A 16,276-nucleotide genomic window follows, 5' to 3' on the forward strand; every position below is an offset into this window, starting at 1 on the left:
CTAAATTTTTGAATTTCAAAAATAATTGTAAATTATTTTTTACCTTGAAGCCTAACTCATCAGGGAGCTCCGCGCAGCAGGTTAAAATTGTCATCTCTTTGCTGCGTGGCGATCCCCAGGATTGGGCGTTTTCTTTGAAACCTGATGATCCTAGTCTGACTAATGTGAACGCATTTTTTCAAGCCTTGGAGTTGTTGTATGACGAACCTAATGCTATTGATCAGGCTGAAAAGACCCTGTTGGCATTGAGCCAGGGTCGAGATTCTGCAGAATTGTACTGTCAAAAATTCCGAAAGTGGGCGGTCCTTACGGCCTGGAATGATAATGCCTTGGCAGCTCTCTTTCGGAAGGGTTTGTCAGAAGCCGTAAAAGATACTATGGTGGGATTTCCTGTTCCCTCTGGTCTGGACGATTCTATGTCAGTAGCCATTCAGGTTGATCGGCGTTTACGTGAACGCAGGACTGCACGAGAGGTGTTGCCACCTGTTGAACAAGTGTCTGAACCTATGCAATGTGATAGCGTTTTGTCCAGGGAGCAACGTCAGGAGTTCAGAAAGTGTAATAAGCTGTGTTTTTTTTTGTGGAGATGCCTCGCATATTATTTCTGTCTGTCCTAAACGAGAGAAACGTTTTGCACACACGTTTTCTGTGGGTGGTGTTCAACCTAAGTTTCTTCTGGCAATTACTCTGATCTGCTCCCTGTCCACATTTTCCACCAAGGCTTTTTTGGATTCGGGAACAGCCCTGAACCTAATGGACTTGGATTTTGCTAAACGTTGTGGATTTCCTATGACACCTCTGCGGACACCTATCCCTTTGAGGGGGATTGATGCTACTCCTTTGGCGAAAAATAAACCTCAGTTTTGGACCCAGGTGGTAATGCGGGTCGCCCCAAACCATCAAGAAAATTGCAGATTTTTGGTGTTGCATAATTTGCATGATACCATTGTTCTGGGGTTTCCCTGGCTGCAAATTCATAATCCAGTTTTGGACTGAAAATCTGTGTCTGTGGTGAGTTGGGGTTGTCGATGTGCCCTTAGTGAGGCTCCGGTTTTTTCCACCTCTCCTCAGTCGCATGATGTTCCTGACTATTTGGCGGACTTTTATGATGTATTTAGTGAGAATGAGTCTGCGTCTCTGCCTCCTCATAGGAGTTATGACTGTGCAATTGATCTGAGCCCGGGGTGTAAATTTCCCAAGGGTCGGCTCTTCAATTTATCTGTACCCGAGCACGAGGCTATGCGATCCTATATTAAGGAGGCGTTGGAGAAGGGTCATATTAGACCATCCTCTTCACCATTAGGTGCTGTTTTTTTTTTTTCGTGGCCAAAAAGGATGGTTCATTAAGGCCTTGTATTGATTATCGTGCCCTCAACAAAATTACTATTAAATATCAATATCCGTTACCCCTGATTTCGGATCTATTCTCCAGAGTTAAAGATGCTTGCTGGTTTACCAAGCTTAACCTCAGGGGGGCGTATAATCTTATCCGCATTAAGCATGGGGATGAATGGAAGACGGCGTTTAATACTCCAGAGGGACATTTTGAGTACCTGGTGATGCCTTTTGGGCTCTCTAATGCCCCTTCTGTCTTCCAGTGCTTCATGAACGACATTTTCCGAGACTTTGTGGATAAATTTTTGTTTATCTATCTGGATGATATTTTGATCTTTTCCAAGGATTGGGATTCTCATGTGGAACATGTTCGGACGGTGTTCCGGATCTTGCGGGAGAATTCCCTGTATGTCAAAGAATCGAAATGCCTTTTTGGGGTACAGAGGATTTCATTTTTGGGATTTATTTTGTCTCCGTCAACTATTGAAATGGATCCGGCCAAGGTACAGGCCATTTATGATTGGGTTCAGCCCACTTCTTTGAAGGCCCTTCAGAAGTTTTTGGGTTTTGCTAATTTTCATCGGAAATTTATAGCAAAATTTTCTAGTATTGCCAAGCCATTGACTGATCTGACTAAGAAGGGTGCTGATGTGTTGAATTGGTCTCCGGAGGCTGTTTCTTCCTTTCAGGAGCTGAAGCGAAGATTCACTTCTGTCCCGGTTTTGCGGCAACCTGATGTCTCACTCCCGTTCCAGGTAGAGGTGGACGCTTCTGAGATTGGTGCAGGAGCTGTTTTGTCCCAAAAGGATCCTGTAACATCTAAAATGAATCCCTGTGCTTTCTTTTCCCGAAAGTTCTCCCCATCTGAGCGTAACTATGATGTGGGGAATCGGGAACTGTTGGCCATGAAATGGGCATTTGAGGAGTGGAGACATTGGTTGGAGGGAGCCAAACATCAAGTCGTGGTCCTCACTGACCACAAGAATTTGATTTACCTGGAGTCGGCCAAACCCTTGAACCCTGGACAGGCTAGATGGGCCTTGTTTTTTACACGTTTTGATTTTGTGGTCTCTTTTCTTCCTGGCACTAAGAATGTCAAGGCTGACGCTCTTTCTAGGAGCTTCTTTGCTGATTCTCCTGTGGTGACCAAGCCTGCTACCATCTTAGGCGAAGGGGTAGTTCTTTCTGCCATCTCGCCCGATTTGAGATGTGCTCTGGAAGAGTTCCAGGAGGACAAACCTGAGCGTTGTCCCAGTGGAAAGTTGTATGTTCCTGACCAGTGGAAGAAGAGAGTGATGTCTGAAGTTCATTGCTCTGCATTGGCTGGTCATCCAGGTATTTTTGGTACTAGAGATCTGGTGAGTCAGTCTTTTTGGTGGCCCGCCTTGTCTCGTGATGTCAGGAATTTTGTGCAGTCCTGTGGGACTTGCTCCCGGTCTAAACCTTGTTCTCGCTCTAGTGGGTTGTTGATGCTTTTGCCGGTCCCCAGGAGGCCATGGACCCATATTTCAAGGGATTTCATCTCTGATATGCCTGTCTCTCAGAGAATGACTGTTATTTGGGTGATTTGTGATGGGTTCTCTAAGATGGTTCATCTTGTACCACTCCCTAAGTTGCCATCTTCTTCTGAGTTGGTGCCCCTGTTTTTGCAACAGGTGGTTCGCTTGCACGGGATTCCTGAGAACATTGTATCTGACAGAGGAGTTCAGTTTGTGTCTAGATTTTGTAGGACGTTCTGTTCCAAACTGGGAATTCAGTTGTCCTTCTCCTCTGCGTTTCACCCTCAGACTAATGGGCAGACGGAGAGAACAAACCAGACCTTGGAGTCGTATTTGAGATGTTTTATTTCCGCTGATCAGGATGATTGGGTTTCATTTTTGCCCTTGGCTGAATTTGCTTTAAATAATAGAGCTAGTTCTGCCACTTTGATGTCACCTTTTTTTTGTAACTTTGGGTTTCATCCTCGATTTTCTTCAGGGCAGGTGGAGCCTTCTGCCTGCCCAGGTGTTGACACTGTGGTGGAGAGAATGCACCAGATCTGGGACCAAGTGGTGGATAAGTTATCTGTCTCCCAGGAAAAGGCCCAGCGGTTTTCCAACCGACATAGGACCGTTGGTCCCCAGTTTAAGGTGGGTGATATTGTTTGGTTATCATCAAAAAATATCGCTATGAAGGTAGCTTCTCCTAAGTTTAAGCCTATATTTATTGGGCCTTACAAGATTTTGGAGATCATTAATCCGGTCTCTTTTCGGTTGGCTCTTCCTGTCACATTTAAAATCCATAATGTGTTTCATAAGTCCTTGTTGAAGAGGTTTGTTGAACCAGTAGTTCCTGGGGTGGCACCTCCGGACCCTGTATTGGTTGAAGGTAACATGGAATATGAGGTAGAGAAGATACTGGATTCCCGTCTGGCTTGACGAAGACTCCAGTATTTGGTTAAGTGGAAGGGTTATGGTAAGGAGGATAATTCCTGGGTCTCTGCCTCTGATATTCATGGCAAAAGATTGGTGCGTGCCTTTCATCGGGCTCACCCTGATCGTCCTGGTGGCGTGGATGAGGGTTCGGTGACCCCTCCTCAAGGGGGCGGTACTGTTATGAGTTCATTTTCCCCTTCACCATTGAGGTCTGATGAACTCCCTCTTCTGGTGAAGGAAGGTAGTGAGGCTGATTACCAAGCACCTGAGCTGGGAGAGGATGACTGGGCGACGGGGATCTCTGACTGGATATAAGGCAGCCGACGCCCTTTCTGCCTCGCTGGTGATTTCTCTGTGGAATTCTAGGAGACCAGTCTGATTCCTGCTCCTCAAAAGCTAAGTTTTTTGCTTCGCCTTTTTGCATTTGTGTTTTGGTTTTAGTTTGCCTTGCTTTTCTGAATTCTGCCATTCCCTGCTGGGGTGAGCTGAATTCCTTTGTGTCTTTTTGCTCTGTCTTCAGAAAATACCTGAGTACTGACAGTCTTTTTGAAGCCTAGCGTCTTCAGGGCCTTTTTCCCTGTCAGTCTGTTGGCTCTTATTTTGATAGGGTTTTTTGCGGATTGCAGACAGCAGCTTTCCTATCCTGTCCTATTTAGTTAGCTTGAGCCCCATCATTTGCTCAGCCTATCTTTCTATCTGTTAGTGTTTTTTCTTCTTGCTTCACCGTCGTCATATGTTGGGGGCTGCCTATTGCTTTGGGGTCTGCTCTGGGGCAGTTTAGATTTCCCTTTCTGTCTTTAGGCTAGGCAGTTCTCCGGCTGTGATCGAGGGGTCTAGAGCATCGTAGGAACCCCCCACGGCTACTGCTAGTTGTTGTTGATAGGGTCAGGGTCTGCAATCCGATAGCTGCCAACTTCTCTGGTTTTCTGGACTTAGCTAGCATTTCTGTTTTTGCCTCCTATGGTGACTCATTCATAACAAGGGAGGCTGTGCCCTAACCCTGCGCTCTACAGCCTCGCTGTATATGTAGCTGGAATATATGGCTGCCTGCATAAGCATTACATGTGTCGTGATGGAGCCGCTGAAGACTTGGACATACCTGGGCTATAGATTATCCAGCTTGTCAGCAAAAAAAAAAACAGAATTGATTGACCTGTGTCCTAAAAGTTCTTGGGTATTTGGCATAAACTCTGCTTTTAATCCATAGTGTTAAAGCAGGCGAGAATGTTGCCGGTTTACAAGTGTAAATATGTAATATTTTTAGCACACATCGTCTGCACTGCAGATCTGAAATATCATCCTATGGTTAAAATGAAATCCATTTTAATACAAAGGTGTTCCCATGTTACAGGTTACACTATAAAGTGCCTTGTGAATATGGTTAATTACATGCAGCTACGTGAATCATCCTTGTAAGTAACTGAGAACTAAGAGTCAGATTTCCAGAAAGAACGGCTTCTGTAGCCACTGCTGAAATAACGAGCTCTGCCTCTGTACGTCATGTCCTGCGTTTCCATCCAAGGCTTAGTTACAGTCACAGAACGTAAGCAGCGAGCAATAAACAAGTACTTGCTACCAAGGACCACCGTATTCTGAGATGACACATTGTAGGGCACTGTGTCACTAGAAGAAGGTTCCCTTTAGACTAGGAGCCTATAGGAGGTTTAGGACAAGTTGTATCCATTAAACGTCAGGATATTTTTCAGGTGATTAATTGGCATCTATGGAACAAAAGCAAATAAAGTCCACTGAAACTAGAAGCATCCCTTTCATGTATACGAAAGTCAGTCTTGGGGCTCATACTCACGAGAAACTTGTATTTCTATGCAGCTGAAAGCTCCAATCCCAGTGCCGGATATTGACGTGTGAGACTCGGCCGAGTTTCTCGCATGTGAGTACGAGCCCTTACCCACAATGTTTTAACTCTTTTTAACTGAAATCTTGCACACAAGTGTTGATTTTCTTCTGATTTGTATAATTTTCAGCTGCTATATTGTGGCTTCACGTATCTGGTCCTTTACTACTTATTTGGCCAAGCGGAGAGGGAGGGCCCCAGCTGAAATCCGGTGCCTCAGCCTAGATTCACGGGTCACATTGGGATCATAATTGTCAGCCCATTTGTGGGTCTCATGATCTGCACCAGAGGCCATTAGTGGAGGTCAGGAGCCACCGGGAACTGTGGTCCGAACGTGGACCAAAAAATGAGGACATCTCTTTCTAGCTGGAAGTTGATATCTCTTCTGAGGCGTAGATGTTTTTTTTTCCCTCAATCTTTACCTCATTGGAGCAAGGAACATGAGGAAATTAGAGGAGGTTTCTAAAAAAATTGTGGAAGTTAATGTTCTAAAGTAAAGAACAAAGCTTTACTTACCAGGTGAATACTGCTGACCCTGCAGTGGTGACATCCCGTACATCATTCATGTGGTCCCTGCCACCAATTAGGCTACTTTCACACTTCAGGTTTTCGGCGTCAGGCGCGATCCGGCGTAGTGCCGGAACGCCGGATCCGGCAAATGTTTAGTAAAACCGGATGTGACGGATCCGGTTTTCTGCCGGATCCGTCTTTTTCTTGACAGACAAAACCGGATCCGTCTCATCCAGTTCATCCGTTTTTCTATCCTTTTTTCGACGGATTACGCCGGATCCGGTTTTTAAAATTGACCCTTGTGGCCTTCCGAACGGGATTGGCTACTGGAAAACTATATATAGCATGTTCCTACAGCCCTTCTTTGACAGGTTGTAGAGGAGAAAGTGCAGGTTGGAGAGAAGAGCAAGTTACTGGCGAAGATGGATGTTGTCATTGGAAATATTTTGAAGAATTTGGCGGATTTTATAGCGGAGGCGAATCGTTTGAGGGTGATTGTTCTGGAGAAGGAGAGAGCGAGACAGCAGCGCATCAGGCATCGTAGACTACGTTTGTGGATCCACCCCATCACAGCCAAGAGAATGACGTGTGGGGTCTATTCTACACTCTGCATGGACCTTCGAAGAAACCTGGATACATTTTTTGGATATGTTAGGATGAAAATGGAGAATTTTGATTACTTGGTGGAGCGCATTGCACACCTCATAAGAAAAGCGGACACCTATTGCCGCTTCTCTGTTTCACCCACAGAGCGTCTGATGGTGACTTTAAGGTAAGCCACATTTATTGGATGTGATCGCATCAGAGCACACTTTCACTGCAATCTTGTTGGTGGTAGTTTGTATCTCCAAGTGTTATAGCTCAGTTTTGGTATGTAATGCTGTGATTTAAAACTAATTTATTGTTTTTTAATTCCCCACAGATTTCTTGCAACTGGAGAATCCGTTTCGTCACTGCATTTCCAGTACAGACTCGGGATTTCCACCATATCTGGAATAGTGAAGTACACATGCCGTGCACTGTGGGACTCCTTAGCTGAAGAGTTTTTACCAGAGCCCACAACAGAGAGGTGGATTGAAATTGCTGACAAGTTTCAACAGATATGTCAGTTTCCCAACTGCTTGGGCGCTGTGGACGGGAAACATATCGGCATTGTAAAGCCAGCTGGATCGGGATCGGAATATTTCAATTACAAGAAATATTTTTCAATTGTCCTCATGGCCATCGCTGACGCGGAATACAAATTTATTGCGGTTGATATTGGGGCCTATGGCCGCTCCAATGACTCTCAAGTTTTCAAACTGTCTGCCATGGGGCGTAAACTGTATGGAAACACCTTCCAGTTCCCACCACCTAGACCGCTGCCGCAAACATCTGGTCCACCTATGCCATTTGTCTGTGTAGGGGATGAAGCCTTCCAGCTGTCAGAACACCTTTTGAAACCGTACTCTAGCAGAGGATTGACAAGACCAAAACGCATTTTTAATTACCGCCTCACAAGAGCAAGAAGAATGGTTGAATGTACCTTTGGTATTCTGACAGCCAAATGGCGGGTCCTATTGACTGCGATCAACCTCAAGACAGAAACTGTGGACGAGGTGATCAAAGCGTGCGTGGTACTCCACAATTTTGTTATCTGCAAGGAACCCATTTCCATTGAGGACACCTCTGAAGAAACCACCTTGCAAGATTACCATGACATTACCACTAGAAGTTCTGTGACGGTTTCAGTAATGAGGGACAATTTTGCACTATACTTTATGTCACCTCAAGGCAGAGTACACTGGCAGGATGACAGAGTGTGAAAGATTTGTGCCCAACCAAACTTGTGTACCTTCTGTACCAACAGTATATACCTTTGCCAACCAAAGTTGGCTATCTTGTCATGGTCTCTATTTTTAGCTTTAGGCCACAGGTGTGTACCTGGTTGTGTTTTATGCAAAGTATTTCACCTTTTAACAAAAGTTGTGTACATTGTTATGAAATCACCAACAATAAACACAACTTTTTAGATGAAATACTTTGCTTCAAACACAACCAGGAACACAACTGTGGCAAAAAGCTAAAATTTACCCACAGTTATATACCTAGTTTTGAATACCATTTCACCTTTTAAATACCCTGTATTTAACCTTTTTCGCCGCAGAAAGAAATGACAGACAACCAGTGTAAAATAATTTAACTTTTATTGAAAAATGTTTTTTTTAGTAAACTTTTTTAAAATTTTAATAAACTTGTTTAATAAAGCTTTGAAACCATAAAACTGGTCATTTTTATTTAAATACACACATTATAAATCTGTGTAGTGTGTGGTGGAAATACTGCTGTAGGGGCTGCGGGACACTTCGACACTGGGAGTGTGGAGAGGGGACTGGGATCGTGGTGGGGAAGGAACAGTTAGAGGTGAAGGTGTGGAAAAAACTACAGAATGGGTGGACATGTGGGAAGCAGAAGAGGTGGTGGGTGGTGGAGTGGAGGGTTGGGCAGGGACTGTAGGAGCAGATGATGTTGATGGCAAGTTGTATGGGGAAGGAGTTTGGTACGGGGCAGGTTGCTGGAAGTGGGGAGATGTCTGGTACGGGGCAGGTTGCTGGAAGTGGGGAGATGTCTGGTACTGGGGAGTTTGCAGGTACTGGGGAGTTTGCAGGTACTGGGGAGGTTGCTGGTACTGGGGAGGTTGCTGGTACTGGGGAGGTTGCTGGTGCTGGGGAGGTTGCTGGTGCTGGGGAGGTTGCTGGTTCTGGGGAGGTTGCTGGTTCTGGGGAGGTTGCTGGTGCTGGGGAGGTTGCTGGTGCTGGGGAGGTTGCTGGTGCTGGGGAGGTGGATGGTATGTAATAGGAGGGGGAGGATGGAAAGTGGCTGGAGGGGGTGTAGATGTAATAGGAGGGGGAAGATGGAAAGTGGCTGGAGGGGGTGTAGATGTAATAGGAGGGGGAGGATGGAAAGTGGCTGGAGGGGGTGCAGGTGGAGGAACTACTGTGGTGGGAGGAGGAGGTTGGGAGGTAACTTGCTGGAGAGCAGCGTGGCATGAATGCATTACATGCATCTGCTGGGCAGGAGAGATCGTTTCCATGCGCTCCACAACAGACCTGAAAAAGGTGTGGTTTGGCGAAGATCTTGCTTCTGAATGCATGGTTTGCAGAAGTGTCTTCACCTCCAGAATGCTGGAGTTGATCTGCTGATAGCCTGCGGAGATTTGCTCTGACAAGACTTTTAGACAGTTCTGGAAAGATGCATTCAGATGCAAGAACTCTGGCGCATAAGTCTTTTCCTGACCCCTCTGCCGCTGCCGCCCAGTACCCGCAGGTGTACTAGAGGTGGCAGGGGCAGAAGGGTGGGGTAAAGGGAAAGCGATCTCCTCACCAGCAGCTTCATGTAATGTAGGCGGCCACGATGCTCCTGTGCTGGTGGATGGGACAGATGGGTCGAATGTGTGGGAAGGCTGGGAAGGTGCAGATGTACCGGGGCGGTCGAAGTGTCCCTCGGTGCCGGTCTCCTCAGGGAACGCCTCAGAAGGGTCCAATCGTGCAGGCTCCCGAGTGCTGCTCACCGTGCTGTGGAATAAAGAGAAAAAAAACAAACAATTAAAATAGTGACATGGTATGGCCCTGGCTGAAAAAAAAAGTTACATCTAAACATTTTTTTGTCACATGTGGTGTGTAATATTTACCTTCTGGTGAGCATTGTCTCCCGGAGGAACGACAGGGCTCGTGCGTACTTGTACTTGCTCCTGCGTCCTCCAGATCCACTCGGGGCCCGCATCTCTTTATTGAACTCCTTCTTGAAACGATCCCTCACAGACCTCCACCGCTTCACAATTCTCTCCCCTGAAACGAGAAAGGACAAAGTGGTTAGTATACAACATCAGTGTTTCCCAAACTCCAGTCCTCATGGTCCCCAGGGGTCATGTTTTCAGGATTTCCAAAGTAAATAGAAATCCTGAACACATGATCCGTGGGGACAACGAGGACTGGAGTTCGGGAAACACTGGTTTAAATCAAGCAACCGGTACTGTATATACTTACGCTCTTTAATCTGGGCCCGAGCTTCGAGGTCCTCCCAGAGTCGTCGGGTAACGATCAGGTCAGCGTGGCGTCGGTCAGCCATATTCCAGAGCGGCTCCCTTTCTCTGACGAGATCGATGAGGCGGTCCACATCAATCCCTCCATCCTCACCGTCAGAGTCGGGAGCACGCTGTGAAGGCTGTTAAAGAAAAAGACAAAAATAACATAATTAGCCTCCACAAAAGAAATGAAATAAAAAGTGCAAAAAAAACAAAGCAAAAATATTTATACTTACACGCTGGTGACCGCCGCGTTGCTGTCGCCGACGACCCTGGGAGGCACTGCGAGGACCTCTTGGCCGAGCACCAGATTGGGAAGACTAGAGAAGAAAACAAAAAATGTTATGTCTTTGGATGTAGGCATTTGTTTGCTGTGTGTGGTCTGCAGAACATTGTTTTCTATGTGTTGTGTGTAGTGTGATGTTGTGTTTCTGCGTTTGATGCAAAAAACTTACCAATTGTGAGCCCACTCCAAGTGTCTGTCCACCCCTTCCTTCTTCTTCTGGGAGCTCCTCTTCATCTTGTGATTCCTGTTTTGAAATAAAAGGCAATGAATACACATATATTACAGAGATGATCGATTTTGGAAATAAAAACTTACCGTCAAACGCTGACGATGCGAGGGAGGGCTCCCAGAAGATGTTCTGTCTTCCTCATGGCCAGACTCCATGGCTGTGGGTGGTGTTTCTGCTGCTGCCATTGCTGCTGCTGCTGCATCTATTGGGCGGCTGTTGAATAAAGAGAAACAAAGGGCCAATGAATATCTTGATATTCCATAGCCCTAGTTTGGAGGAATGGGGGATTTGATAATTACCGTCTCTCATCTGCTGCTGGACTCCCCTCCCGTTGTTCAGCATGCTGCTCCATTTGGGGTGGTGCTGATGGTGCTGCTGCTGCAGATGTCTGCTGCCTTCTCCTGCTCCTGGTTCTTGGCTTGGGTGGCATGTTGGGTGTGGCTGAGGGTCCCATTGTCTTGCTTTTATATATGTCCTGTGGGCAGAGCTACTGAGCATGCTCAGACCAAAGAAACCGGATCCGGCGCATTGCGGCGCTCATAGGCTTTCTTTGTATGAAAAAGCCGGACACGCCGGATCCGGCGTGTCCGGCTTTTTCGACGGATACAAAAAACGTTACAGTCACTGTTTTTTCCAGGCGCCGGATCGCGTCACATTGCCGGATCCGGCGAAAATCGGATGAAACGCATGGCCATCCGGCTCGATCCGGCTCTAATGCAAGTCAATGGGGGGGAAACCGGATCCGGCATTGCATTTCGACGGATCCGGTTTTAGTCAAAAGCGCCGGATCGCGCCTGAAGCAGAAAACCTGATGTGTGAAAGAGGCCTTACTGACTTCAGCCATGACGTTTGTACGTGTGGCTGCATGACTGATGCACGGTGTGGGGTGCAAAGCTGCAGAACCGGGCGGCGGGGTCAAAGGGGTGGAAGAATGAACGGGTAAGTAATGCTTGTGTCTTACTTTAAACCTTTGCATGCTCTTCTCAACATTTTGGACAATTTTTGGAAAGCCCTTTAAAGGGTAGGAACAGCTTGGATTTAATTGAAGGAACAGTACATTAGAAAAAAACATGGAAAGATTTTTGCCTGAGAATAGATAAATTGAAGCATATACTAAACATTATCGGTCCGTGAGATCCGTGAAACTGCTTCCAGTTCTGCTTTACTGATGTCGCTCCCGGTTAGCAGCACTATTATGTGGCACCGCAGATACGGCACGTATAGCACTGTGTGGAGGAAACCTATCTGGAGGAACATCTCATATAATGTAATAGTTTTTCCTTTTGAGCAGTAAAGGTTTCTGAAGCCGAGCTACAAGCTTGGTTTTGCTCTAGCATCACATGGACAAATGTTATTCTATCACTTTGAACAGCAGATCACTGTAATGTAGCAGCTTTGCTTAAAATAGGTCCCTGAGCCCAGCCAAAGCATGATGACTACTATAGATGGTTAGGCTGTCTGACTAGACGTGAAAAAAGACAGAAGTACCGTACGTTGCTAAGTGGGTTAGTTTGCTCAAGGTCAGCATGATCTAAAGTGAGCTGCTCAGGGGCTAGCCTCCATGTCTTCTGGAACCAGTATATATTGTGCGCAGATATCTTGCCTACGAGTTGACCCTTGGCAGCTACCCTTCCTCTAAGTGAACTGCTTTCATTCTGTTCACTGCTTTACTAGTTAGTTTAATAACTTTGCTCCTTTTCTGCTGTGTAGATCACATACTTTTTGCTTATCTGTAGCTTTTTAAAGGGAAGATGTCACCAGCGCAAGATCCATTTTTATTATGGCACCTACATAATGCAGTGTGAAATCTTAACTATCTGATTTTATAAAGTGGAAACCACTTCTGTGTCCTTGTATTTAGGATCCTTGTATTTTGGACCATGTGTGGCCTTGGACCTTTCAGCTCCGTGAAATAACAATTTTGAACTTTAAAAATTTGTTAAGGTTCTCATAATTTCCTGTGTGCTACCAGCACGCATCTGGCTATGAAACATCGTGCCTGTACACAGCGTCCAGAACGCTGTATTGTACTGTCCATTAGAAGCATAGGAGATGGGATGTATAGAAATCCACTGTACGCCTGTGTAACACTGCGTTAACTCACCCACAAGACGGGTTTACACAAAAACGCAATTAAAAAATGCAAGTAGCCTAGGATCATAGGTGCAGAACTGATGAACCAAACACTCAGGGAGCGTAGCTTCAGTCTTGGGAATGTGCGGTAATGAGGAAGTCCAAGTAGCCTGTAGTTCAGAGCTGTATTTCTAAGTGATTTTTTGGTGGCATTCATATCTGGTTTGTGCTTCAAGTTTGGTCAAGATTTTTGCAACAAGCACAAAAAACACAGTATAAAAAGGATACCAAGCTATTCCGTAATGACTTCTGTAAATATACCCTCCACAGTTAAGGGCACCGTCACACATAGCGACTCACCAGCGATCCCAACAACGATATCAACGTGTCAGGATCGCTGGTGAGTCGCTATGTGATCGCTGGTGAGCTGTCAAACAGACAGCTTCACCAGTGATCAGCACCAGCGACGCCGAGCGCCCGGCATCGCTGTGTACGTTAGTTACCAGTGCGCTGATGCAGGGAGCTGGTAACTAAGTTACACATCGGGTTTCTAAGGGACGTGCATCACTTAGAAACCCGAAGTGTACCTTAGTTACCATCTCCCTGCATCAGCGCACTGGTAGCTAAGGTACACAGAGGGTTTCTAAGCACAGTGCCGTGCTTAGAAACCCTGCGTTTACTTTAGTTACCAGCTGATCGCTGGTCTCCCGCCTGTCACACGCAGCGATGCGTGCTGGCCAGCGGGAGACCAGCGACCACAAAATGTCCAGGGCTTTCCAACAGCGATCAGCGATACCGGCAGGGGGGCCGATCGCTGTCACACACAGCGATCTCGCTGGTGAGATCGCTGTTGTCACAAAACTTGTGACTCAGCATCGATCTCGCTAGCGAGATCGCTATGTGTGACGGGGCCCTAAGGGTGTAAGTGGAACAATCCCATCGCGTCTTGGGCGCCAATGCTTCAGCACCTGGGATCACTGTAGGAATAATATGAATCACTTTCCATCAAAGTTTATTGTAACAAGTTGTGACGTCTCAGCCAGCAACAGACTGTAAAATGAAAAATTACCTAGAATATTAAAACTTTACTATAAGCAAGCTACAATAATGCCTAGATAGGAAATGATACAGGAAAGATGTATATCTTTGTACTGTGTTAGCTAGTAGATAGAAAAATATTCAGAATTGAGAGTCCTCAGTGGTTGATACCTTTTAATGGCCAACTGAAAAGATAACACATTGCTAGCTTTCCAGACTACTCAGGTCTCTTCATCAGGCATAGAATAATACAACATCTGAAGAATCACATATTTATACACAGCACAGAAATACTGCAATAGATAAGACAAGTGACGTGAAGCAGAACGGTCTGTTATGAATGGGTCACCGAGGAGGAAAACAAGACCAAGCCAAGTCACAGAAAACCAGAGAGGTTGGTAACTACGTGGATTGCAGACCCCTGATCCTAACCACACAACTAACAGCAGCCGTGGAGCGTTCCTACGATGATTCTAGACGCCTCGTCACAGATGGAGGACTAAATAAGCCTAAAGCAAGAAAAGGGGAAATCTAAAACTGCCCCAGAGCAGACCCCAAAGGAATAGACAGCCCCCACACATGTATTGACGGTGAGACAAGATGAAAACACGAACATAGGTAGGATAATAGCCTGAGCAAATGATGGGGCCCACACTAGCTAGAAAGGAAAGGAAAGATACTGTCTGCAATCACGCCAAAAACCCTGCAAAAATGTCCAACACTTCTCATAGCAAAAAATACCCTGAAGTCACTAGACTTCTCCCACTATATCAGCACTCTGGCATATTCTGACAACAGAGCAAAAAGAGGCCAATCTAATAAGGGACAAAAAGCAAACTGGCACATACAGTGACAAAAGAGTGGAAATTCAGCACAGCCCCCAGCCGGGGCTGGCTGACCACACAAAACTGCGTAGACAAAACCAAATCAAATGTGAACAATAGCAGAGAACACTTAGCTTGAGAATGCAGGGACTGAACTGGAAACTAAGACCTCAGGAGGCAGGAAAAAATCACCAGCTTGGGAATAGGGAGTCGGCTGTCTTAAATCCAGATGTCCACTCCTCTTCCTCATTATGAGGTGGCAGGTCTCTGTTAATTAGATCAGCTTCACTACCTCCTGCCACCACCAGAGGGAGCCTGGAAAGAGAACTCACAACTCCTCTGTCAGCACAACCAGCTCCCTCACCGGAAACCAGAGGCTAACCAGAAAATGAGTTAAGTCATTATGGGAGAGGGATAAACAGTTATGGCCATAAATATTGTAACAGTTCATAGATAAGGAGTCTGGATGTTTTATAGTCCTCTGATTTGGGGTCTGGTAATGTGTTGTGATGCCCCCAGAAGGCCTGAAGAGCAAATTGATGTAAAAAGACATAAATCCATGCGACACATTCATTCCTGCACTGAGTGTGTCACAGGTCGTCATGAGTTTATACTCCCAGAGACCGAAGAGTGTCTATTGCATTATTTCTGTGCTGTGTATAAATGTGATTCTTCAGATGTTGTATTAGTCTAGCCTGATGAAGAGACCTGAGTAGTCTCGAAAGCTTGCAATGTGTTACCATCTTTTCAGTTAGCCATTAAAAGGTGTCAACCACTGAGGACTCTCAATTCTGAATATTTTTCTAGATAGGAAATGCTTATTTTAATTAGATTCCCTAGCCCACCCTTGGCATACAAAGAGGGGTGCATAAATCCTGTTTTCTTGCCCCACATACAGTCAGTAACCACTTGTGAGTGCTGAGCATTTCCCAGGGATGCCGTCATTCTTTATCTGCCTGTTTCCTGCACAGAGCCTGTACATGGCAGTTTGGTCTGATGCCTCATGTGTTGTAATAGAGGAGCGTGACTCATTTCTGGCCCTGGTGTCTGGAGGAACGTCCGGAATGTGTTATGCCTGTAAATGGCTTGTACCTGCAGCAGCCACCGATCGGCTAATTAACCTCTAAGTTCCTGGAAATGTTCAAGATCTCGACCAACAAATCGCTAATTAGACACATGAGCCCAGCTCAGTACCTGTGAATGCGAAAATGTAAAGTCCTTATTGGGCAGGGGTTTGCATCTTTTTTATCAATTTGTCAGTTTAACTCACTTCTACACACATCAGATTGGCCAATTCATCAAAACTGTTTTTTTTTTTCAGTTTTTTTTATTCAGTCTCAAAAAAAAAAAAAAAAAGTTGTCTGGCCATCGGTCACATCAGTTCTCCTGTTTATTTGCAGACTAGCTGAAGAGCCCGGCGCTGCCCGAGCATAGTAACTAACTACGGTTAGTTATAACAAATTATACTCCGCATGGCCACATTCACTATAATATCCCCCATTATCCCATCAGCCAGAGCCACCGGACTACTACCCCTAATATCTCACATCATCCCGTCAGCCAGAGTTACCGGACTACTACCCATAATATCTCACATCATCCCATCAGCCAGAGCCACCTGACAACTACCACTAATATCCCACGTCATC

The 16,276-nt window shown here is 45.8% G+C and overlaps 1 protein-coding gene across 2 annotated transcripts in view; it reads left to right on the plus strand.

The window, feature by feature from the left end:
• Nucleotides 1-16,276, plus strand: part of HIPK3 (homeodomain interacting protein kinase 3) — a 184,342-nt gene that overhangs the window by 41,675 nt on the left and 126,391 nt on the right. The window contains exon 1 of one of the 2 annotated variants that reach the window (XM_073576341.1): nt 5,620-5,640. The exons of the other annotated variant lie outside the window; for it this stretch is intronic. Within the exon in view, the coding sequence (XP_073432442.1) occupies nt 5,639-5,640 (2 nt within the window). The 5' untranslated portion in view covers nt 5,620-5,638. Of the gene's footprint in view, nt 1-5,619; nt 5,641-16,276 lie in introns of those variants that run through there. 2 annotated transcript variants of the gene reach the window in all.

Source organism: Dendrobates tinctorius, unplaced genomic scaffold, assembly GCF_039654945.1.
Source record: "Dendrobates tinctorius isolate UK_male_01 unplaced genomic scaffold, ASM3965494v1 ptg000048l, whole genome shotgun sequence".
NCBI classification, from domain to species: Eukaryota; Metazoa; Chordata; class Amphibia; order Anura; family Dendrobatidae; genus Dendrobates; species Dendrobates tinctorius.